This window comes from Phocoena sinus, chromosome 4, assembly GCF_008692025.1.
Source record: "Phocoena sinus isolate mPhoSin1 chromosome 4, mPhoSin1.pri, whole genome shotgun sequence".
NCBI lineage: Eukaryota > Metazoa > Chordata > Mammalia > Artiodactyla > Phocoenidae > Phocoena > Phocoena sinus.
Window position 1 is genome coordinate 76,742,898 of NC_045766.1, and position 25,881 is coordinate 76,768,778.

The window sequence follows — 25,881 nt, forward strand, 5'->3', positions numbered from 1 at the left end:
AGTCCCTTTTACAGGGTTTTTTTTTTTTTTACAGAGCAATGATTCTTTCACTCACCTTGCTGAAAAGGTTAACAGGATGTGTACAAAAGATTTTAGGGGAATTAGTTCATCTAAGCTGAACAAATCAATGAAATCAATCTCTTTTAGCAGAAAGGGTATTTGTTTTAAAGGAAGTAAATAATATTCAGCATGAGACATGTTTTCCAGTCCATTCTCCACTGAAATGCAAAATAAGAAATGTCAAGGATAACTTTTTTTTTTACATTATTTCATTTACAATGTACATTTGCATTATCTCAATAGTCAAATTTAGGGCGATTCTTCTTGTAAAATCTGAATTAAACAACGTTTTGGTACTAAGTAATCCATCATTACACCTTATCAAAGTTCATAAAGGTAACCAAAAGTGTGATTTGCCCTGGTGCCTAGAAAACAGCCAAGAGGCAAACACTGATTTCTCAGCCCCTACTAAGCAAAGGCTCTACTGGTTCCCCAAGAAGGCAAATTAAACCCCGACTCCAAATAGTCATTACACAAATATCTACAAGGGAAACAAACCACAGATCCTGCATTTACATAACACTTTCCTCCAAGAAATTTAAAGCACTTTATTGTAGAATTATTTACAAGAAATGTACCCCCCCCATTTTAGGAAAACAATTACTGTTATTCTGGGAGACCATACATCCCTTGCCTAATCAGATAACAAATAGGTAGGAAACCCTAGACTCAAAATTTTCTCTGAGAGATAAACTCTAGAGATGGTGGGGGTGGGAGTGGCGGGGAGGGGGAGGCTCGAGACTCGTGGAAAGCTGAATGAATCAGGCAATGGGGTAGTTTTAGGGATGGGAAGTGCATTAAGAACTGAGCTCACAGGGGCTGGGGGTCGGAAAAGTGATCCGGGAGCAAAAGGGTTCGTTAAGTTGGTGGCAGCTGGTTGGATACAGAGGGTCACTCTCGGCTAGCCCGCCGTGTCTTGCTTACCAGTTGCTCGCTCATCCCTTGCTCTCTCCCCCTATTACTACCCTGCGGTTGGATTCCGAACTACCTGAGGGGAAAGCGTAATGGAACAGAGCAACTACCACGCCTGAGGAGGCTGCAGGCTTCCTCCACCCACAGCGGCCGAACTGGCTTCCCGCCCACCCCCTGTCCGGCCAGCGTCTCACCAGCCGCCAGGCGCAGGCCGCGGAGGCTCCCCATGGCCGCCTACTCCGCCGACCAACACAGTGCTGCAAGGCCGGTGGCGCGGATAAGCTCAAAGTCGCCGAGCGCAGAGAACTGAGAGACCCGAGCAGGACTCTGGGTCGGGGCTTGTGGGAGGTGAAGGCAGAGCGAACGGGTCATGAGTGACGTCCGGGCGTTGGGCGGGGCCTATTAGAAGCGTGGAGCGTGTGGGTCGTGCTTGGCGCTCAGACTGTGCGGGCAGCGTGCCCTGCCTAGCCACGCCTCTGTTGGCGCCGCGTCTTGGAAGCAGCCCTAGAACTGCTGTCTTGGAGTCTTGGTTTCGAGGGCCTTTGCAATGGCCTTCTCTGCACCTAAGAAAGTATCCGTTTAAAATAGAAGAAAAGTCGGGCTTCCCTGGTGGCGCAGTGGTTGAGAGTTCGCCTGTTGATGCAGGGGACCCGGGTTCGTGCCTCGCTTCCGCGAAGATCCCACGTACCGCGGAGCGGCTAGGCCCGTGAGCCATGGCCGCTGAGCTTGCGCGTCCGGAGCCTGTGCTCCGCAACGGGAAAGAACACAACAGTGAGAGGCCCGCGTACCGCAAAAAAAAACAAAAAAGGGGAAAAATAATATGCTTACTAAGTAGGACTTTTGTGACCTGTAGACCCCGAAATCACACTGCCTAGATAAGTCAGTATTTCAGTACATTTTCAGTATTTTCAATGAATGTGTACATGCCTTTTTCAAAACTGCGTAATTGGGTTCTTAGTGACCAGTGGCCTTCATCTCTTGGTTGGCTTTAGGGAGTAACTCTCAGGCTACCTGAGAAATTCACATGTATGCTTCCTATGTTGTTTTCTATTTGCCTATTTTTATAAAACTAAACATTTCATTATTTCCACACCTAAACACCTTATTCAACCCTTACCCCCCACTGCCATCAATGTCTTTTCTTGACATTTCTTGGTGGGCGCAAATTCTTAAAGAACAAAAGCCCCTCTGCTCAAGCGTTGGGACGGGAGGGTTAAGAAAAACCTCACTTCTACTTGAGAGTTCCTTCTCAAACCACGTTGTTGGTGCGACCAGGAAACTGTTTCCCTTTTTGTTAAGTAAATGGGATTGGAGTAAAACGATCCCTTCAAGTTCTGACATTCTTCGATCTATGCACCTGGGCCAGTTCCAGGAGGACATGTTTAAAGCACAGGAGTGAAAAGAAGGATAGCAGCGTTATGGGTTTACATGTGGGCGAGGCTAAGGGGAAAAGACAAACCTCGAGCTCAGCTTTCTTGCTGAGATTCCTCTCAATATTTTTTGTTAGGCGGTGCCGCGGACACCTTTGCTTCGCGATGATTGGCTCGCGGCGGGGGCCTCGTGTGTGTCCAATATGGCGGCGCCCAGTGGCGGTGTGAACTGTGAGGAGTTCGCCGAGTTCCAGGTGACGGGGTTTTCCTCACGCGGCAGGCGTGACCTTCCTTTTGTCCCCGGACCCTGTTCCCTATTCTGGCCTGGGAGGGAGTGCGGACCAGTTGTGGCAAAAGCGGATATTTCCAAACTCCTTTTTCGAGACATTGGAGGTCATGGGGGCGCGGGCTTGGCCTTAGGGAGCGAGGCTGCTGCCTTGGGGTCATGGATCTCCCAGGCCTTGAGTAACTGCACCCAGAAACTCCAGTGGTTCCTCGGTGGCAAAGCCGAGTCCGGCCGGGTGGGTAAGGATTGCAACAACCATTTAGCCATTCTCTGAACTCAGTTCTTAGTCTCTGTCATTCCCCTCCTGTTTAAAGCTGAGTATTTATAGGAGAGAAGAAAGTGAAGGAAAGCTTATTTACTTGATAAAACAAAACAAAAAAATTGTACGAGTTTCACTATTTTGATGGGTCAGAACGTTTGGAGGTTTGAAGGGTCGATTAGTCCTAGTATCTGCGCTGGTTCTCTGCCTTCCCAACCATTAGAGAAAATGTAACATTTAAGAAAAAGGTTATGTCTTTTATATATTCAAACACCAGAGGTCTAGGGCTGATTATTAACCCACGAATTAAAGAACAGGGGGTCTGGATTTTGACGAAGTTGCAATGAAAGTTATCTGTTCCAATGTAAGCATAAGTGCTGCTGTCTTGATAAGAGTGTGGAATTTAAAAATGAAGAAAAATGTATTTTTAACTAAAGATAATGAAAAATCATTTCACGTATCACTGACCTCTGTAGTAAGCTGTGTGCTTGCATCCGTTTTTAGGGAGTGATATTCTTGAAGATAATCTCAACAGATTGAATTATTTGACAAACATCATTTGGTCAAAGAAGTTTCTGTGGAGTCTTTCCAGCATTATATACACCCTTTTCACCACTTCAGCTGCGCAGATTAGATCAGCACAACAGCAGCAGACTTCAAATGTGATCATGTGATCAAAGTGCCTAACAAATATTTGTAAAAATCTTAAATAAGGTAGAAAAAAGACTGTTGGATTCTAAGGTTAACCAGCCCATTTGTGGCCTTGGTCTTGTCACGTTAGTCCTGTGATTTAACTTGGGTTAATGAGCTCAGATAATTGAGCTATGATAGCCTTAAAGTTTATCTGAAAGAACCCTGGTTAGGGAGTTGGATGTTCTGGGTTCTAGTACTACTTCTGCCATTAACAGCTTTGGGACCTTGAGCTAATCACCTGACCCCTTCCATAATTAACTTTTGAATCTGTAAAATAAGATTATGTTAAATAACATTTAAAATGGCTTCCATCTCTATAATTATTTAAATCTCTAAAATCAAATTTCAAAGGATCTCTTTGAGCTGTTGAAACATTCAACAGTGCTTAAAGAACACTTTCATTTTCTTTTGGAAGTTCAGATGAGATGTTGTAAGTGGGCAAAAGCTAAACTGTCTTGCAGAACCATTTTATTCACAGAGATAATGTAAATTAATGTAAATTAAAAAGTCATAAAATGAATCTCATTAGTGAAACCTGGAGAAGTTTTTAGATTGTTTCTCTAGGACTTTTCCAAATGTGTGGTTTATAATGGAGAATACCCTGGGTTAAAAGTCAGAAGATCAGGTTTTCCAGAGCTGGCCTTGGCATATCATTTAACTTCATTGTGAATGAGTATAAGAACTTTTGCCCCTACTGCTTCAGAGGCATACAAATGTAAAAAAATGTATCTGAAAATAAAATTTTAGTATAACATTTACATTTAAATGAATTTTGTAAAATTATAAACTGTAGTTAACTGGCACACTCACAAGTTATTAATCAAAGTTTATGTTTTTTAGAGCTGTGAAACCATTACATTTTGTATGTAGGTACCTTATATGTGAAAAGCACTGCACTGAATACTGTGGAAGAGAAACAGAAAATTGTGTACTTTTTATTATAAAGATTTAGTTACTTTTTCCCCAGAATTTTATTATGAAGATGTTGAAACACTGTAGAAAGCTCAAAGAATTTTACAATGAATACTCATGTACCCACTGTGTAGGTTCTACAGTGATTCACTGTATTTACTAAATCACATACCATCCCTCAATCTGTCCGTCAATCCACCTTTTTTATTTTTAATTTTTGATGCATTTCAAAGTAAGTTGCTACCTCATCACTGTATCCTCATATGACCTCTGTGTGCACACAGAGGGAGAGAGATCTCTGGTGTTTCTTCTTCTTACAGTGACACCAGTTCTATGGGATTAGTGTCCCACCCTTATGACCTCATTTAACCTTAATTACCTCCCTAAAGGCGCTGTCTCCAAAAACAGTCACACTGGGTGTTACGGCTTCAACATACGAAATTGGGGGCAGGAGGGGGGCCGAGGGGGGACACTGTTCAGTCCATAACAGAAACCTGCTAGGTATCAGGCACTTGGAGAGACTGAGTGGGCAGGATATAAGACAAGGAACTCAAGCAGAGATATAAAACGTGTAGAGGATATTTAGAATATGAACACAATGCTGTAACAGTTCAGAGAGAATTAAGTCAATAGATGGTAATTGAGTTGTACCAGAGGTGGACAGAACCAGGAGAATTCTAGGTAGAAGGAATAGTATATAGGCAGAAAGTTTTATATATTGGGGGGGAAATAGCAAATTGCTGGAATTCAGAATTTGCACAGGAGCACATTGGGATTACACAAAAGATTGGAACCAGGTTATGAAAGGCCTTGAATGCCAAGTGTGAGGTTAGGGAGTCAATGAGCAGAGGGGGTGAATTGATCAAAAATGTTTTAGGAAGATTTATTACCACGCCCACAGTCTTCGTTAGCGCCCTATCATTTTTGCAATTAGCTTTGCTGTAGCTCTTCTTATCTTCAGTCATTCCTTTCTCTAATATATCTCCCCTTCAAAATGCTATGGCTTCATACTGTTATCTTCTAAATTTTAGGATCTGAACCATGCATCTAATTTCAGGATTATACGACTAAGTCTAAACTACTTAACATGACATACAAGTCCTTTTAAAATCCAATCCCAAAGTGCCTCTGCTTAGTTAACTCTCACCACTGCCCGTATTCATACATACTTCTCTCTCCCCAACCCCTGCCACTTCCAATGTACATTTGAACCCTGCTGTCCAGCCACATAGGCCTACTTTTCCCTGAACACATGATGTTTTGTCATTTCTGTGTGCTTTTTTCCACTTAACACTCTGAAATCCCTTCTTCCTGACTCTGAGACCCAGTTCATATATCACCTGAGGAAAATCAACTAAGTATTCCTAGAATGTTTAAGTCTTGGTATTTCTGGTAAGAATATTTATTTATTTACACACAATTGATTCTGAGTTGTTTGGTAATTAGGTACAGACTAAATAGACTATTTTCTAGCATCAGTGATGGTATCTTTTGCAGCATACCTAGCTGCTCCCTGTTCCCTTGCCTAGGAGTGCAGAGGACCGCACAGGACTCTGGCAGTTGTAGGCAAGTCTATATTTCTGGCTTGGGGGAAGCACAGTGTGAGCATTGTTATGAAAATGGAGTTTGAGGAGCCAGAAAGAGCACCATGTGAATGGGATCTACTTCTGGGTACCTTCAGGCAGAGAGTGAGGAGAAGAAAGGTTAAGAAATTTCAGATCATTCTGTGGAGTACATTTTAATTTTACTGTTAAGTAGTAGACCTTTTACCACCCCCCCTGTGTACTCTAAAAGCGTCCCAAAATAATAAAAAGAATTTATCTAAGGAGTAACCTTAGGAATAGAGTATAGTATAATTGTAGGGGCAGTAGAAAATTTTCTCCACCCCTCCCTGCTGCTAGATACGGTCAGTCCTTCAGTACTGAAATTGCCTTCCAAGAGGGTGAGATTTTCACCCCACAGTTAAAGGTAATACATAAAATGCAATTCCAAGGTAAGTGCCTGAATAAAGGGTTAGCCTAAAGTTAGAGATTCATGATATATCAGAATTTCTTGTTGTTTTGAGGAGAAAGGAGAAGCTGGAGGCACTACAAAGTTTGGAGAGTTATATTCTGCTGTTCTTTGACACTTAGAAGCTGATTAGGGTTCCAGCTCCTATACAAAGATGTAGTCTTCAGAGAGCCACTGAACTGTGTATATTTCTGTATTATCTCTGTGGACTTGTGGTGCAGTTTGTTGTATGCTATCTGCTCAGGGGTGTCTTCTTTATATTTTCTTGGTGAATTTGTGAGAGAGAGGGTATGCCATTGGAACTAAGTATCAGGTAGGTAGTTAGTAATTCCTTATGAATGACACATATAGTTTAATGGCAGCACTTATGTGCCTGTATTAACCTTCATCTGCTCTCAGTCTGTGAGGGTACCCAGGCTTTTCTCTAGACCCCCTTGGAGTTGCCTTAAGAGCTCTGGCACCTTTTGTACTGTAAATAAATTTGTGCCTAGTGAGGTAGTTTATAGTTCTTTTCCTTCTCCTTTTGCAATTTAGAAAGAAATTCCTTCCTGAGCCTTACCCCTTTTCCCCCCTTATCTTTAGCTTTCCTAGTATCTTTTCTGTGATAGTTAAAAGTAGCTTACAGTTCTCAGCAATTCCTGAACAAGTGCACTATCAGTTTGTCATATTATCTCGAATTCAACACTGTCCAGTAGAGCTTTCTGTGATGGTGGAAACTTGTGCTGTCCAGTATGGTAGCCACTAGCAGTATGTGGCTCTTGAGCACTTGAAATGTAGCTCGTGCAATTGAACAATTTTGATTAAAATAACCTCATTTTATTTAGAGGTTAGATTAGATAGAGGTTATATAGATAGCTGGTGTCTTTCATATTAAAAGCCAAGCTCTAGATCATATATTGATGATTCTTTAGCACACAGAGAACACATATTTGAAAATTCACATTTGTAAGACTGAAATTGTTTTATTACCTAGTTAATGCCAATAAATTCCCATTGCTGTAAGGAACTTAACAGTATGTCCAAATTGTTTTATTGGAGGGAAAATTGGCTGTATTGCTAATGATCAGACTCAAAACTAGTTAAAGTTCAAAGTAAATCAAAACTCTAGGAAATGATAAAATCTTTCACCTGCGTCAGTCTTCTAACCTCTTTGCATCTACTCTTGTTTCTCTCTAATCCATTTTCCACACTTTAATTCTTTAACTTAGGCAATCATTTCAGAATACACATCAGATCATGTAACTCCACTGTATTTAAACACTTCATTGGTTCCCTATTGCTTTCAGGAAAAAGACTAAAATCCTATAACATGATCTGTAATGGTGGACCTCATTTTACACCATGCTTTCTCTTATTCTCTGTACTTAAGCCACATTAACTTTTCAGTCCATTAAACACTCTATTTAAATGACTCTTGTGAAATCACCCATAGTTTCCATCCTGCTAAATCTAAAAAGTTAATTTCTGTCCACATCTTTATTGACTTCCTAGTAACATTCAAAACAGTTGACCGTTTCCTTCTTGAAACCTTTCTTCTTCTGACTTCTGTGACATCTCAGTCTTTCTCCTGTAGTTTTAGATGCTAGAGTTCCTTCTTGATCGTTAACCCCCTTTATTCGCTACAGTCTCCCTCAGTGATCTCTTGTTTCATGGCTTTAAAAACATTAATTTGGGGAATTCCCTGGCAGTCCAGTTGTTAGGACTCCAGGCTCTCATTGCTGAGGGTCCAGGTTCAATCCCTGGTCAGGGAACTAAGATCCCGCAAGCCGTGCAGCATGCAGGCATGCATAAATAAATAAATTTGTTAATATAAGTTCAGCCCAGTTCAGTGTCAGACTGGTATATTCAACTTTCTGCTTAACTTTTTTACTCATATCTAACAGGCATCTCAAACTTCACACGTTCAAAACAGAATTTTTTAAAAAAACTTTTTATTATACAAAATTTCAAATTTCACAAAAGGAGAGAGAGTACCATGAATCCCTGTGTACTCATCTTTCAGTTCCAACAATCAGTTCATGGCCACTCTTGTTTCATTTATATACTACCATTTTCCCCATCCTAACCAGATTATTTTGAAGCACATCCCAGGTAGATCTTTTGTTCTGTAAATATTTCAGTCTTTATTTCTAAAAGGTTACAATTTTAAACAATACCAGTGTCGCAAACAATTAACAATAATCCTAAATGTAAAATATCCTGAGTCAGAATAGGATCTTGATCTTCCCACTCCTTCCAAATCTTTTCCTCTCTCATTCTCTCCCCACCATTAATTAATGACTCTACCATCCATTCGGTTGCTCAGGTCTCAATCCTAAGTGTCATTCTGTTTTCTTTTCTTATCCCCCATCACCAATTCATCAGCAAGTCCTATCAGCTCTCTCTTCAAAATATATCCTGAATCCAACTTCTCCCTGATTCCACTGCTACCTCTTTGTCTCTTGCCTAGACCACCAGAGAAGTCTGCTGAATGATCACCCTGTTTCCATTCTCCACATAGCAGTCGAAGTTATCTTTTAAAAAATTAATCGTTATATCATTCCCTTGCCTAAAACCCTGTTTCCTTTAGGAAAAAACCCTTAATTGTTTCTGTTGTCTCTACTGTCCTTTATTTTCTCCTCAACTCTGATCTCACCTAATACCACTCTTTCCCTTATTCACTTCCAGCCCACTTGCCGCCTTTTAGTTCTTCAAACATCCCCAAGTTTGTTCTTGCCTCTTAATTTTTGACTTGTTCCCCCAGATGTCCTTTTAGTTGGCTTATTTATATCACTCAGATCTCAGCTCAAATGTTATGTCCTGGAGAAGCCTTCCTTGATCTCCCTATCTAAAGTATTAGCCCCTCAGCCCCACCTAGTCATTCTTCATCCCATTACCAGTTTTCTTTTTTGTAGTACTTTTCAGTACTGAAATTATCTCATTTATTGGGGTACTTGTTTATTGTCTCTCTCCCCCTCTGAGAATTTTGCTCCATAAGAGCAAGGGCCTTTTCTATTTTATTCACCATTATAGCCCTGGTGTTTAGAATGGTGCCTAACCAGTAGACATTAGTAAGTATTTTTTGAATGAAGAGTGAGTTAATGAATCAACTCTGTGGTCTCTCTAATTGCTGCATATGTTTAAAGAAGAAAGATTGCTGAGGACTCTCAGTCAAGGAAAGCTTTATCTAAAAGGTATAATGTAAACCTTGGCCTCAGGATCAGTTCGATTTAGAGAGAGGGAAAGACGAGAGGGATTTTAAAGGTTTTTTTCTGGTTTTGTTTTAATAGGCAAGTTGTAGGAGGTAAAGTTGGCAAGGAAGGTCCCTGTTTGCTATTTACCTATTTTTTGACTCTAAATAGTACTGCCGCTGTTTGTTTGAAATTTGCCACTTACTGACATTATATATCCTCTACTGTACATAAAACATTATTTTAAATTGTGGTTGCTTAGTGAATATGTTAAGATTATCCCCTAAGAATTCCAGTTTACAGAGAATCTTGATACTATTGACGAAAATAGAAAGATACAAGAAGAGGGGATGAGATAGTGAAGTTGGTTTTAGATCTGATGTTTGCCTGTTTTTATTAGTCTAAATTATGAGCCTTCTACAAGCTGTTTTGCTTCTAGATTGGGTTCTAGAAAAGGGCATTAAATTACTAATTAAAGATTAATAGCCTGGTAGGAATAGAATCTAGGCTGCAGACAGACTGAATGGCCTAAATGGTTATTATAATTGGAAACGCCTAGCTGTTAATTATGAGGGAAATGGTCAAATAAGTTGTGATACCTCTACAGAACAGAATATTTATGCACCTATTAAAAATGTCTTCAAGGTAACAAGGGAAGAATGCTCATAATTCCATAAAGTAAAACTTTTAAATGTTATACAATACCTCAATTTGATAAAAATATTTGCAGATATGTATAGAAAAAACTGAACACAACATTGTAAAGCAACCATACTCCAATAAAAATTAATTTAAAAATATGGATGATTCTATTTTCTTTAAATTTTTTTCTAATTTTTCCAAAATGATTGTGTAATACTTTAATCATAATAAAAGTTTATTTTAACAGATGGATGATACAGCATAGGGAATATAGCCAATATTTTTTAATAACTTTAAATTTGGTATAATCTATAAAAATACTGAATCATTACATTGTATGTTTGAAATTAATAGAATATTGTAAATCAACTATAATTCAATAAAAATGAATGGTAACTATAACTAATTCACAATCATAGGATTAAATAATGTATGCAAATCGCACTCCTGCCAATTTTCAGATTAAAATCTGTCTTTTTTTTTTTTTTTTTTTTGTGGTACGCGGGCCTCTCACTGCTGTGGCCTCTCCCGTTGCGGAGCACAGGCTCCGGATGTACAGTCCCAGTGGCCATGGCTCACGGGCCCAGCCGCTCTGTGGCATGTGGGATCTTCCCGGACCGGGGCACGAACCCATGTTCCCTGCATCGGCAGGCGGACTCTCAACCACTGCACCACCAGGGAAGCCCAAAATCTGTCATTTTTAATATGACCAAAAAAAAAAGGATGAAAGGAATGAAGAAGTTGATTTCAGTGATGGATTTAAGTTTGGCAAAGAAATAGGTTCATATGTTGAACGAAGTAGAGGATCAAGCAAAGATGCTTTTAATACACATTAATATTGAATGTTAACTTCCTGGATGTTTTCATTAGGTATAGTCGTAGTATTATACACTTTTGTTGTCTTAATGATTTTTCTGTGATTGTGTTTTGTTTTGTTTTGTGGGGCCCGGGTGAGGTAAGGGTGGATTAAAAGAGAAAGAAAGGGGTATACTACTAGAAACCTTTTCTAGAGTTTATATCATCTGCAGACAGAAGGTAGCTGATGCCCAGCCTTTGTCTAGTGACAAGTGAAAAGAAGCACCCTAATCAAAATGTGGGGAGAAGGGACTATGCTGTGTTGGTATACTCATCAGGGTCTTTCTAAGTTCCCTGCCCTTTTGGTATTATTTTTATTTTGATTGGGTTTTGAGAGTTGGAGCCTCTTTTAGAGGAGAGAGATCCTTGGGAAATGTGAACTTGGGTAACTGAGAAAAGGTAAAACTACTTGTTCTATGAACAAGAAAGCCACAAAGAGATTGATTCCTTTTCTAGCAGTATACTTTATTTTTGTTACAAAAATAATACACAATCGTAGTAAAAAACTAAGAAAAAGCCTGAAAGGAAAAAAAGCTTGAAAAGATATAGATTAACGTCTGCCCGTTAATCACTGCTGATAGTTTCTTGTGTATCTTTCTAGGAAATTTCTGTCTAGCACCACATTTTAGAATGATAGACAAAGAGGGAACAGAGCAAGCAATGATGCTGGGTTGTTTTGGACAAGTTGAGGTAATCAAATTCAGTAGAATCCTTTATTGGCTGTATGCTGGAGATGGAAAGAACACAGTGTTTGCTAAGCACCGTGCCGGAACATGGGGTTTACAAATGAATGAAACCATCTTTACACTTAAGATGATCACAGTGGGACCAAGGAAAGAGTTGTGCCAATTGTTAGAATTACTATTACATAACCTACCTCTCATTCTTGTAAAAAAGATTTTTCTGTGGTTGCACTATATATAGTGTGGTTTCCCCACTCCTAATTCACAGGGTTGTAACATATCCAAGAGCTTTATTTATTTATTTAGTTTTGCTTAAATGGTCTTTTTTTAACCACTTAACTTTCCATTCAAGTTACTATTCTTTTATTTTAAATATATATAGGAATTACTCAAGGTGATGAGGACGATTGATGACAGAATAGTACATGAATTAAACACTACGGTTCCAACAGCTTCCTTTGCAGGGAAAATTGATGCCAGCCAAACCTGTAAACAACTTTATGAGTCTGTAAGTGTATCTTTTGAGTCTTTTCTTTTGTGCTTCCTTTATGCCTTTCTCTGTAGGCAAAATAAGAAAACAATTGACATAATTAAACTGTGGATGCAAGAATGGAATCTTCATGTTTTCTTGCCCACACCTGAGGGTATATATAAGTTTTGATCTGGTTTCTACAAACTAAAGAAAATGTGTGATCTTAAGTACAAGTCTGGGAAGAGACAGTTCTAAGGAATGAAAGCAGCCTTTTTTTGACCCCCTCCTGAGCAGCCTTTAACTTAAGGAAAGCTTATGCTTCAAGGAATGAAGGAGAAAGTGAAACAGTCACGTACAATAAAACAGTGAAACAAGAGCAGGATCTTTGAATGAATCAATCTTAAGAAGCTAGACACCTGATTTAAGGAAGAATTAAAACCCTTCACACTTTTTATCAATATATCTTCTATCTTCCCTGACTCATCAGGAAAGGGAAAAGAAGCATTTGGTAGGAGAGAAGGAAAAGCCACAGATAAATTGTCCTTTTCTGAGGCTTTGGTTTCTCAAGTATATATTTTTTCATTGCCTCTTAAAGATCCCCTTTATTTCTCTTTTTTAATTTCTAAAAGTGAAAGGAAATAACGATGTAGCTAAGCATTTTTTATAGCTTACTTATTTTTTTTCATTAATTTGGAAGCTGATATATGGCGTTTGCTTTTTTAGGCTCTACCAGAAGATTACTGTATTACTTAAAATCTAAAGTCAGTTTCTCAATTATGAAAAAAAAATCAGTTTTGGATAAACTTATTCATATCACTTAATTCAAAATAGTAACTGCTGATTTTTTTTCTGCTTTTATGTGAAAGTATGTTACTTTGTTGAGTGGTCAGGTAATTCTTGTGGCTTCATAAAATTGTAAGGACGGGGGCTTTAAGGAGTAGACTCCAGTATTGGGAGTAGAGAGCATGGGTCCAAGGCCTAATTTATTATGAGGTTCGACAGTTCACTTAGTTTCTTTGGGTAGCTCTGTCTAAAGAACTATTGGTAGAAGTTTGTAATGGCTTTAGTGATCCACCTCACTACCCATATATATATAATCTCTATAATCTATTCAATTGTTTCCATTTAGAATCTTTTTATTAACCTAGAGGTTTATAGTATAGCGATTAACAACATGGATTCCAACAACATAGATTAAATCTCACCTCTGCTACTTCCTAGCTGGGTGACCTTCAAATAACCTCTGAGTCAGTTTCCTTATTTGTAAAATAGTATCAGAAAAGTATCCGGTCAATTGTTAGAGGATTAAATGAGTTAATATAAAGTGCTTACTGTACTAAATGTTTTACATATAAATGCTGCTTCTCTTATTGTTGTTATTATTTCTTATTCCTTTGTTGAACCAGGATAAACTGGCATGCTAAATTTGGAACCTTTCTGTTTTAGATATTCTTGTGTATGTGTTTGGGTTTTTCTCCATCTGTATTCTAGAGGGATCCAGCAACATGAATGTATGTAAAGGATTATTTATCAAGTAGCTCTGTTCCAGGGGTTGAGCCTGCAATAGAGTACCCATGCTAACAAGTACTACTGAGTTCCCTTAGATATTGTCTCAGTTAAGAAGTGGAACTCTGTGACATGTCCAAGTTGTTTACGGTCACCCTGACTGTCTTTAGTCCCTGACCCTTCCTTTTATAGTCGATGAAGGAATATTTGTGCACTCTAATGATAATACTTCTTCATAGGAGAAGATAAGCAAAGTTATTATAAAGCACTGATTTTAGAAATTCCAAATTTTAAAAATATAATCTTAGTAAAAATGAAATAATTTCAGTAAGATTCCCTTATTAGAGCATATTCCCTCAATATATGAAGTTTTCCTTTATTGTTTAGTTTCAAGGTAAACATAAAAATCAATACTGAACAGTTAAAGAGTTTATGAACTTGGAACAGTGCTTTACAAATGCAAAACTGTTACCAGTGTCATAATGATTGATTTAGAGTAATTCTTAAAGCTATCTCTTTAATATAATGAACTTTTGGACTATGTTTAAAAAGTATGCTTCTTACATCCTTTTGTCAGAAGTTCTGGAGGAAGATTTAAAACACACAAAAAATGCTGTGACAAAAACTTATTAACTTTTTTTGCAATTGAGGTATAGTTGATGTACAATATTATATAAGTTTCAGGTGTACAACATACTGATTCACAATATTTAAGTGTTTTGCTTTTAATGATAGTTAAACTAAGGGTCGTTGTTAGGATTCTAAAATGATGTTTGGGAAATTTAGAATTAACCTTTGTTCTAGAAAGAAAAACACCAAAAAACTATAATCAGGAAAATGACATTCTGTTTCCCTTAAAGGCAAAAAGCATTATTTTTAAATAATGATTAAAAGGTAGTAGGTGAAAATTTCAGACTAAAAGAAGTTCTCAAAGTTGTGGTAAAATAAAACTGGGAAGTCCTAGATATACCCCCTTTAGACTAGTTTTGAATCATTCTCCTGCCCCACCCCAAGTGTCTTCATTTCAGAATTGCTTACCCCAAATCAAAGGAAGTATGGTTATGTTATGGTTATATTTCTCCTCTAACCAAAGTTTTACTTTACTGAGTTTCTTAATTTTATCTCAGTTCATTTATAAGCACTTTAGGTATCAGAAATAATTCTCTTATGACCAAATCCTCAAGCATCTGATACTGATGAGCTAATAAGCCTGGGTTCATGTTATTTTTTCTCTAGTAGGCTTATGTCACCCCATCTGTTACTAGTTATCAAGCGTCCTCATTTCTTTGACATATATGTACAGAAAGAAGTCCATGCATATTCCTCTTGCATATGCTCTTAGTTTTGAATTTTATTGAAGGATGGTCATGAAAACAGACCACAATAATTGATAATACTGAGTAAAAGGTGATTTGCCCAGTAATTCCTGTTCACATAGAAGTGGGTTCACAGTGGGGCTAATCTGAAGGAAATGTAAGCAGGTGAGGGTAGGAGGGTAGTCTGCATCTAGAAGTGTATCCACAGGTAAGGGGCCAAGCTAACGAGGGGAATAATGGAGGAAAGCCCAGCCAAGGAAGGAAACTGTGTGGAGAGAGACCAAAAGAAAGATACTGAACATTTTAATAAAATGTACAAAATTTGAAATTGATTTTAAAATGCAGACAGAAAAATGAGAATATTGTGATAGACTTCTAGTTGGTACTAATGCTGTTTCACTAATTGCTGGGGGGTTAGACAAAATATCAAAGTAATTAAATAGCATCTGGTATCTGAGCAATGTACTGAGTCATGTTGCCTCTAAATTTTAGAGGTGGAAAGGATATTAGTGATTATTTACTCATAATCCATAATTTTCCAAAAGAAGAAACTGAAGCCTGTAACAGAAGCAGCATATTAGCTAATAAATATGGGCCTTGAGGCTGTCCTTGTGAACCCTAAATGTTACACTGAAAAAAATTAGCTTATTAGAGAAATATACTATAGGTGGGATTAACGTCTGTTATGAAATTCCCTCCCTTCACATGGGTACAACTTTTAACTAATGCACTTTTAGTATTCCCCTCTAGAAATATAAAGGTTTATTCTTTCCTGGTGTGTATTAGACCAGTAGTTCTCAACCACGGGGTCCCAATGTGACCATTTAAGATCTGTATTTCAAATAACTTATGAGGAATGCTTATAGAATGGTTGTTAGTCCCATATTTTATATAAAATATATATAATGGATTATTTCTATACAGCCATCACTAGCATAGCATTGGGATATTCCCCCTTCAGAGGGGAGAAGGAATGATATAACGTGATTAAATGGAGCAAGCCAACACTTAAATTTTAGTTGGAGGTGAACCACTGTTATTATGCACCATTAATTATAATGACGATTGCATATTATTTTAGTATTTTGCTCTGCCTCCACCCCAAGTTTTTGGGGTATCTTCAGAATTTGGCTATGATCATGGGAGTATGTTTGAATTGAAACATGACTATCATAATTAATGAAACAAGGCAGAAAATAGATGCAAATTATTGTATTGGATTTGTTACATTAAGATGAAGGCTAATAATTGCTCTGTTGGTCATCCTTTACTCTCCGTCAGCACACACAATTGATGGAATCAGTGACCTCCACTTCATGTACAATTTTTCCTTGTTAGTACTTAAAGTTTAAAATCTTGAAAAGGGTTCTGTCTGACATAGGTAAATGTAGCATTCTTTGTTTTTCTTTATTGTAACTAAGAGCTTCTCTATATCACTTACTTTATAATTTTTTGCACTGTTGACAACATGAGGCTGAAAAAAACAATGAAAGAACAAAAAGAGAACAGCAATAGGAAGTGGCCCAGAAGGTGTGTGAGGGTGGGTGTAGGGTAGAGGAACACACAGGTGCAAGAATGGGAGAGAAAGGAGTGTAGGAAGGAGACTGAGATGAATCAAAGCGCAGCGCAAGGAGTGCAGGAAGAGGAGCAGGAAGGCCTGGGAGCTTAGTGAGGAAGAGGACGGCCCAACCTCTTCACTTTCACCCTCACAGCTGCTGCCTTTGAGCTGGCTCGTTCAGCACAATCTTCTCTTCCACAGATTCAGTTTTTAAAAACTGTTTTAGAAAGTATTACATTTCTGTAGCCTAAAAAAGTTTTTTTAAAACACTGAAATGTGACAAATTGGTGTGATTTTTTTTTTTTCTCATTTCCTTCTTTTGTTCTTTTAGTTGATGGCGGCTCATGCCAGTAGGGACCGAGTCATAAAAAACTGTATAGCTCAGACCTCATCAGTAGTAAAACAGCTCCGAGAAGAGAGAGAAAAGAATTTGGACAATTTAACATTATTAAAGCAACTTAGAAAAGAACAGACAAAGGTAAGTTGAACAGGGTTTACATTTCTGAGGCAAGGTTTCCAAACTTAGCCTTCAAAATAAAGCCAGTTTTTAATATGAAAAACTCAGAGTAAGAGATGGTTATTACTTAAAACAAAATGATTAGGAGATTAGTACTTCATTTTTAATGGGCTTTATTTTATTACATTTCAATACTAATTGGTAAATTAATGTGCATTTCATGAACGTATGGAGTGTAGCAAGTTTTAGCTAAAAGAAGCATGTAATCATGTTATTTCCATTCCTTTATATATTCCACAAAGATACAAGGATTAATATAGACCAACACCACATCAAAAAGTCTAGGGAAATCACATCTGTATCTATGTTTTGAAGCTTGACTTGAGAAGAAACGTTTTTTAAATATATTTACATTTTGAAAATATTTACCTCTGGTTTCAGCTGTAGAAATCTGCTGAAATGTAATACAGATATTTAACTTCAGGATATTACCCCCTTCTGCCATAAAAGTATAGTACTATTTAAATATAACCAGGGCCACCAGAGCCTCATTATGTTTATTTCTTTGCTGTGGAGAGAGTGGTATGGGTCTTTGACTCTTTTCAGACTCTCCTTTGTTTCCACTTCATCTCCCATGCCTGCCATTTTCCCTTTTAGGAGAACACCAAGTGTCCACTGAGTTCTATGTCAGAGCAAGCTTTATTTTTCCAAAGTCAGCCGTCATGTAGATGGGGTGTGGACCTCAGAGTAGAGTTAATGAAGCAGAGCTATTTCTTTATAGCCCTTAAACGTGACACGTCAAGAAAACAGTTGAAGTGTATGCCATATTTTATTTTGTGGACTGCATTGCTGTCTTTTGAGGAGGGTGGGGGTGGGAGGGGGCCTTCAGGGGTAACTTTTTATTCTGATACCATTTCAAACTTACAGAAAAGTTGCATGAACAGTACAAGGAAGTCCCATATACCCTTTACCTATATTCACCTATTTACATTTTGCTCCACCTGCTTTACAGTTCATTCTCTCTACTCTTCTTTCCCCCTCCATCCTTCCCTCCCTCTTTCCCTGTCTTCCTCCCCCTCCCCCATACACATTTTTTTTTCCTTTACCATTTTGAGAATATGCTGGGCACATTATACTCCTTTACCCCTACATATGTTGGTTATTTCCTAAGAACAAGGGCTTTTCCTTACATGACCACTGTATAATTATCAAAATCATGTCTGTATTTTAAGATGGTGTAACAGGTGACTTACTGATCCTTACATGTCAGGTGACTGAAAATGCAGTGTGAGATGGAATCATGTTTTCATACTGAACAATTTGTGAAGTTTGCTCTTTGTTTAGTAGATGTAGCCAAACTTTGAAAAAGGGATCTTGCTGTCTCTCTCAAGCCTTTGTTCTTTTGCTACACACAGGTGTGCACTTTCTTAGTCATCCCATTGATGCAGTGTGTTTCACTGGGTACAGGATTCATCCACTGTCTTTGCTGTTCTCTTTGTTCATGACAACTGCTTCAGCCCTGTGTTCCACACCTGCTCATTCATCAGCCAGTGGTGGGTTCTTCAGACAGTGAACTTAGGCTATAATGGTCATCTTAGCCTACCCTCCATGTTGATGAAGGCTTATAGATAAATTATAGAAAGCTGGTTAAGATCTAGTATTTTTGGATTTTGTATTTTAACAGGCTCTTGAAGTATTGACAAAGGAAAGTGCAGGGCAGGGCTGTTAAATTAGAAACTGAAAAATGATTATTTGCAAATTAAGTCAGACAAAGAATAGAGTGACTCTTGTCAGCAGAGTGCAAAGTTCAAAAACCAGTGTGAGTGTTTGTGAGTGATATGTCACACAATTTTGTCTGCCCTCTGTTCTGCCCATATGCCTTTAGAGCCCAGCACAGTCACTGTAAGGAGGAGTTTTAGAAACCAGCCAGTGAGTTATGAAAGGTAGTTTTCTGGCCTGTGATACTGCATAGGACTAGAGTAGAAGTTAACCATGAGTAGTAGTATTTAAGCAAATAAGGAAACTTGACTTTCTTTTTCAAGTTTGCTATGGAGATTATAGAATCAGAAAGAGTCAGCTCTTGGAGATGTTCCAGCTCTACCTCTTCATTTTCTATATATGGAAACAGACTTAGAGATACTGACATCCCCAGAGTCACAAGCTAGTACGTGGTAGAACTGGGACCTTATAACCCATCTCATCTTACTCTAAATTCAGTCAGTGTTTTTACCTTAAGTTGTGACTAAGAGTCAAATTCTGATTACTTTAGTGAACAATTTATTTACATACAGTGATGCCCGTCTGAAAGTTCCCAGTTCTTTACCTGAATCCTTACCTCAGAAAAAGCACATTCCTTGCTGGAACTATGTACCTGCTGTCACCTCTTAGTAGCCTTTGAGATGAAGTTTACCTGTTTAAGACCCAGAGCCTCAAAAACAACCATCTCGGGACTTCCCTGGTGGTGCAGGGGTTAAGAATCCGCCTGCCAATGCAGGGAACTCGGGTTCGATCCCTGGTCCGGGAAGATCCCACATGCCGCGGAGCAACTAAGCCCGTGTCAATGAAGACCCAACACAGCCAAAAATAAATAAATAAATAAATTTATTTTAAAAAAAAAACAACCATCTCAAAGGTAGCATTTTGTTGTTGGCACTGAAATTGCATTAGAAGCTGGCTGTAATATCTGCAGTGTTCAAGAATAGAAAAAACATGGATTGTAAAGCCAGACAGCTCTAAAGAAATAATCCCATCTACCATTTGGAGGTTTTGTAACCTTGTAAATTAATTGTTCTGAAACTTCTGATTTTCAGTTTGTAAAATGGAATTGATACATAGTAACTCCTTATATTTTCTTTTTTTGGTGAGGATTAAATTGTATAATATATGTAAGAGCTTGCATATTGACTGATAATGAAGTAGCAGTTTCTTTCCTTTTTGAGTCGCTGAGACTCTGTATTTGTTATATTAATCCTCTTTACAATATCCCCCCCAACCAGTGGTTTCCACCTTTTGTTTAACCAGTATTAAGGGGGTTGAGGGGATATACAGTCTTATGTGGCAGTGCATTCTCTTTTTGGACAGTTGTAATTGTTCAGAGATTTTCTTACTTAGTGTGAAAATCTGTCTCCTTGTAGCATGTAATTACTGTTCCTTAATCTTCCCTCTGGATAAGTCTAAACCCATTTCTACACAACATCCCTTTAAATATTTGAGAGCAATTATGAATACTGTCTTAGTGGCCTGTTGTAACACTGTTCTTTAAAGTTGTTACTTCTTTGGCAGAAAGTCCAGGCTCTGACAGAGCAGTGAAGCTTTAATGATTTCTGGGTCGATATAATTGATTAAAATCTGAAACCAAGGTTGCTGTGATGTAAGCAGGCGGGCTTCCTCAGGCTTGTTACTACTCCACAGCACATTAGAAATGCAGTCCTTCCCCTTGTTCATGGTTTCAATCCTATATACTGGCCCATACTCTGACAGCAGTTTTGAGTCTACGAAGGGAGTTTAAAAGGAGCGTTGGATCAGTACCACATCCAGTCTTATTAGTGTTATATGCATATTTCTCAAACCTTCTGCCTGAGTTGTACTCCTAATTTATGGTTAGGTTCTTTGGTCTGGGTGCCTAACTCATGGTTGCCCAGAATCCCTCTGGCATTTTGTTCCCAGATCTCCTGGCCTGGGTCTTGACTTTGGCCTGAAGAAATCATCCTGCTTTTAACCTCTTGGCTGCCTCAACCTGTACTGCTTTTTTTCTCCTAATTTTCCTGAATATTTTCAGGTTCTCCTCCTGGAATTGGTTAGCTTCTTTCCTTTCAGGTCTCTCTGACCAGAGGCAACTAGGAGATGATGGGCCTGCCATCTGGACCTGGCAATAGAATTGGCTACGTTTTTGATGGAGTGATTAGGTTGGCAGTTAAAAAGAAAGAAAGACTAGCATTTTTAGCCTCACACCTCTGGCTGTACGGTTAAGGTATGGAAAACTCATCCCTTTCTCAATTACTTGAGCTTTATATATTCTTCTTCTCTGTTTTTCTTCCTGTTTCTTTTTTCTTTTATTCAAATCAGGTTGCCACCTCCTTGTCCTTTTTTTTGTTCGTCTGTGCTATCTTTGCAAATCTATGTGGTAGGATCAATAACTAGAACTGGAGTTATTGAGTTAAAGGACATGTGAATTTACATTTTTGGTAAGTCTTACCAAATTGCTCTCCATAGAAGTTGAAACAATTTGTACTCCTACTAAAAATATATGTGAGTGTATCTTTCCCCATACCGTCACTAATACTAGGTTTTATCAGACATCAGATTTCTTGTATTAAAATTTTTTTTGTCATATTATGGCTTAATTTACATTTCTTCATACATGAATAAAATTGTACATTTTAAAAATAGGTTTATTGGCCATTTGTTTTCTTTCTGTGAACTACCTGGACATTTGAGATTTTTTTTTTTTAAAAGCTCAAGGTGATTATAACATGCAACAAAGCTTGAGAACTACGGCTTTATACGATTTAGCAACTGATTAAATATGAGGAGAACAGCTATGTCAAAGAAGGTTTTGAAATCTGGCCTAAGTATTACCATTAATAAGGAATGCAGGAGCAGCAGCTGGTTTTGTTAGGAAAACATAGAGTTTGGTTTTAGTTCTTTAATTTAAATTTTTGTAACTTCATTTTTGTTTTCCTTTCTTGCAGTTGAAATGGATGCAGTCAGAACTGAATGTTGAAGAAGTGGTAAATGACAGGAGCTGGAAGGTATAAAATAATGTTGGTTCTTGGAGAGAACTAGGAGGGGAAGCAGAACTAGCAAAGGGAAACCAAGGGAGGGGGGAGGCAAAGAGTGCCTTGGGCAGTTAAGAATAATAAAGATCCTTCATTTACAAGCAATTGAAGGCTTTAACTTTTTTTGGGGGGGGGCGGTGCAGGTTGTGTTTAGAATCCAAGTTAGAGCCATCTTACAAAAAGTAGCTTTACAGTCATATGGTAGAGTTGCATGATCGTCATGGGAACAGAATTGGAGACATTCGGTATGTTTCCTAATACTAATTATGGGCTATTTGATATTTAGAGTTATTAGTTGTTAACTTAGAACCTTCAACCAGGTTATTTGTTCAAGTTAGCTTTTCTGAGCTCAGTTACTTTCCATAAATTTTCATATCATTATCCTTCACAGTTGTTTGTTTTCTAACATATCTGATCGTGAAACTTTGTTTGTATGTAGTTTTACTGGTATTTGATAATAGGGCTTTTTATGGCTTCTAGATTCACATGCTCCTTATTACCACCTACGTGATTCTAATTAGGAATTAGATTGGGGGACCAGGATCCCAGGACTTTACATGTAGTTAAAAATCACAAAATTCCACACTATTGATACTATGTATAAAATAGATAACTAATGAGAACATACTGTATAGCACAGGGAACTCTATTCAGTGCTCTGTGGTGACCTAAATAGGAAGGAAATCCAAAAAAGAGGGGATGTATGTATATGTATAGCTGATTCACTTTGCTGTACAGTAGAAATTAACACAACTTTGTAAAGCAACTATAGTCCAATAAAACTTAAAAAAAATTACAAAATTCCAACTTTAGTTTTCTGAAAAAGTATGTCTGCACGTCCTCTCTAAAACTTCAAAGATTTCCAAAGGGCAAAATCTATTAAATCTGAAAGAATGAACTGAAAATTGTTTTACCCTTTGAAATTAACCAGTGGAATGGGGCTGGATCCAGAGAGAGGTTAACTGAACCAAAAACTGGAGTGTACTGGACTTCCCTGGTGGCGCAGTGGTTGAGAGTCCGCCTGCCGATGCAGGGGATGCAGGTTCGTGCCCCGGTTCGGGAAGATCCCACATGCCGCGGAGCGGCTGGGCCCGTGAGCCATGGCCTCTGAGCCTGCGCGTCCGGAGCCTGTGTTCCACGACGGGAGAGGCCACAACAGTGAGAGGCCCGCGTACCGCAAAAAAAAACAAAACAAAACTGGAGTGTACCAACTTGCAGAGCCGTGAATAAACTGTGAAATACAAATCGATTTCCTTTGCTTTATCACATTTCTTTATCCTATCCTCTTTGCCGAGATTTCTTATTTCTGCCCTTTCCACCTACGTGATAAGGTGTTTGCTCCTTGAAAGCACACACATTTCCCCCTTTATCAGACAAATGGAAGTATGTTGTCTACACTTTGTTTTTTTCCCTTAATATATCTTGGAGATCTTTTCAAATCAGAACATAAAGAACTTCCTGATTTTTTATGCTTGCTTATATCCCATTGAATGGATGTACCAAAATTGTTATTTGACATAGTCCCACATGACACGTAATAATAGAATGTTCTTTTAACATTATGATACGTTATTTGTTTAGTTTTTAGGAAGCAAGATAAATAGAATAAAACATTATATAAATTTATACAGTTTAGCAAAAGACTGGACTCCCTTCAAGTATATCTCCATGTGAGAAGGATCTGGCCCTCATTTAGAAAAGCATGACAGATATCTAAATAAAATCTACATTATAAAAGGATTTTTAAAAAGCTTTATCTTAAAGTTAATTTAGATATTTTTGTCTGACTGTCCAAAATATGTCCAGAATATGGAACTAGCATATTTGTTAGTTTACCAAATAAGCTAGCTTGTGATGATTTTTTCCTTGAATAATTTAAATTTTATTAAAATATTAAAATTATCATATAAATGAATATCAAGGCCTTCTTAGCTCTTAGCACCTAGTAAGTCAGTTTGAACCAGTGAGGAAACACCTCTGTTTCCTAAACCTGTTGACCTGGGACAAGAAAAGGTTATATCCACCTGACCCATGCCAAATTTAATTGAATTCCAGGCCTGATTTATACAGGATGACTCAGTGACCTTTGTTTCTGTTCACATATCTTAGGTGTTTAATGAACGCTGCCGAATTCACTTCAAGCCTCCAAAGAATGAATAAAAAGATACTTTTTTAAAAAAAGGACCGGGTCATCTCATAAGAGTTAAGCATGACAGACATCAACATGGTGGGCTTCCCAGGAAGATTTCTGAGCCAACAATCCAAGACCTTTTGTTGATTTCAGCCCCACTTACCCAAGACCTCAAGTATAAATAATTCTGATAATTATGGAGAAATCAACTGCTATTTTATACTGATTCTGTAAAAAAAAAACAAAAAAAAAACAACAAAAAAAAAGATATTTTGTAACTATTAAAATAATTTTCTGACTCAGTGTACATAATTATTTGATTGTTTTCCAAGTTGAGGCAGTAAGTTCTTGTAAGAGAATTTAAATACAATTTTAATATCTGATTTGATTTATATTGTACCTTTTTGAATTTTACAAATTTATTGGCATGAGCATAGACCTTTTTGGTCATTGATAGTTTTATCTCTTTAGGTTTATTGCTCTTAAGTTAAAGGGCAGTAATATAGGCTGGATACTGTCCAAAGAAATTCTCTTAGTACCTTAACTTACCTCATTTTCATATGCAAAAACTAATATTGGGTGGAAATATTTTCCTGGATAATGTTTCCGTGGACCATGAAAAGGAAAGCAAAGTAAAACAAATTCAGAAAATGGAAAAGTAGAGGAGGGCTTGCATAATGGTATTCTAGTACAGGATGATTGTATTCGTTTTCTGTTGCTGCTTAACAAGTTTAGCAGCTTAAAATCACCCCTGTTTATTATTTTAGAGTTCTGTAGGTCAGAAGGCTAGGAAGCCTTGACTGAGTTCTCTGCCTGGGGTCTCACAGGCTGAAATCAAGTTGTGGCCCAGACTGGGCTCTTGTCTGGAGTCTCCAGGGGAAGAATCTGCTTCCAGGCTCATTCAGATCCTTTCGGTTGTAAGAAGAGAAGTCCCTGTTTCCTTGCTGCCTGTCATGGGCCACTCTAAGCTCCTGAAAGCCACCCATATTTCTTGACACCATGGTCCTCTCCCTTTTCAAGCTAGCAACAGTGCATTGAATCCTCATTCTTGGAATCTGACTTCCTTTTCTGCTATAGACAGACTGCTTTTAAAGGGTTTGTGTGTTTATATTAGTTTTACCATAATAATCTTCCTTTTTATTACCTCAAGAGTCAACTGATTACAACTTTAATCATACCTGCAAATCCCTTTTGCTGGGAAATGTGACATCACAGATGTAATGTCTCATATTCACAGTCTGAGGGATTAGAGTGGGACATTTTGGAGAGTCATTCTAGGACTCTGCTTACCACGATTTAAACAGAAGCTTCCTGGCTCTGGCACAGCTGGATTGACCCAGCGGGGTTGTGGATAGGCTTGTGTGTTCAGTATGTTGACTCTCATCAGATTCTGCACTTGGAAGTGAGCAATAAATGTATAAAGTGCTCACCATTCTTTCAAAAAAAGCTTTTGAGCATCTACTGTGGCTCAGATACTGTTGTAGTTGTTGCGGATATTGATAAACAAGACCTACTTTTGTTAAGATTATAATGTAGTCTTTTCAACAAAAAAATTTCCTAGTGCCAGCAGTGAAAAAGATTTTCTGTAGGACTTACCTATTAATGAATGGTGCATGACAGAACGTTGATGTTTAATAATTTTTGGATGGATGAGTGAATTGAAAGGATACATGTGAGGATAAAAATAAAACTCAACAAAGGTGCTCAACAGGGAATTCAGAAACAGAATCCTTGGAAAGGATTCATAAGAGCCTTTCCAGAATTTCACGTCTGCTAAAGTATTATCTAGGCAATCCAATTTTAGCAGGATG

General features: G+C 38.0%; 2 protein-coding genes across 8 annotated transcripts in view; one reads left to right on the plus strand and one right to left on the minus strand.

Annotated features, from left to right (window-relative positions):
• Window positions 1-1,348, minus strand: part of FAM162A (family with sequence similarity 162 member A) — a 55,494-nt gene extending 54,146 nt beyond the window's left edge. Inside the window, exon 1 of one of the 3 annotated variants that reach the window (XM_032631489.1) lies at window positions 1,167-1,328. In XM_032631489.1, the coding sequence (XP_032487380.1) occupies window positions 1,167-1,200 (34 nt within the window). In that variant the 5' untranslated portion in view covers window positions 1,201-1,328. Of the gene's footprint in view, window positions 1-1,166 lie in introns of all 3 variants that reach the window. The other 2 variants (XM_032631493.1, XM_032631490.1) reach the window with 2 other exon arrangements.
• Window positions 1,349-2,459: 1,111 nt separating this feature from the next.
• CCDC58 (coiled-coil domain containing 58) lies at window positions 2,460-24,377 on the plus strand. Of its 5 annotated transcripts, XM_032630809.1 has the most exons (7): window positions 2,550-2,596; window positions 3,392-3,601; window positions 11,771-11,859; window positions 12,235-12,360; window positions 17,036-17,182; window positions 21,853-21,912; window positions 24,049-24,377. In XM_032630809.1, the coding sequence occupies exons 3-7, from the start codon at window positions 11,800-11,802 to the stop codon at window positions 24,097-24,099; spliced, it is 444 nt and encodes a 147-aa protein (XP_032486700.1). In that variant the 5' UTR covers window positions 2,550-2,596; window positions 3,392-3,601; window positions 11,771-11,799; the 3' UTR covers window positions 24,100-24,377. The 5 variants fall into 5 exon arrangements, with proteins under 5 accessions (XP_032486701.1, XP_032486700.1, XP_032486702.1 ...); XM_032630811.1 differs by lacking the exon at window positions 11,771-11,859; XM_032630810.1 differs by lacking the exons at window positions 3,392-3,601; window positions 11,771-11,859 and having other exon boundaries at window positions 2,460-2,596.
• Window positions 24,378-25,881: the final 1,504 nt, after the last annotated feature.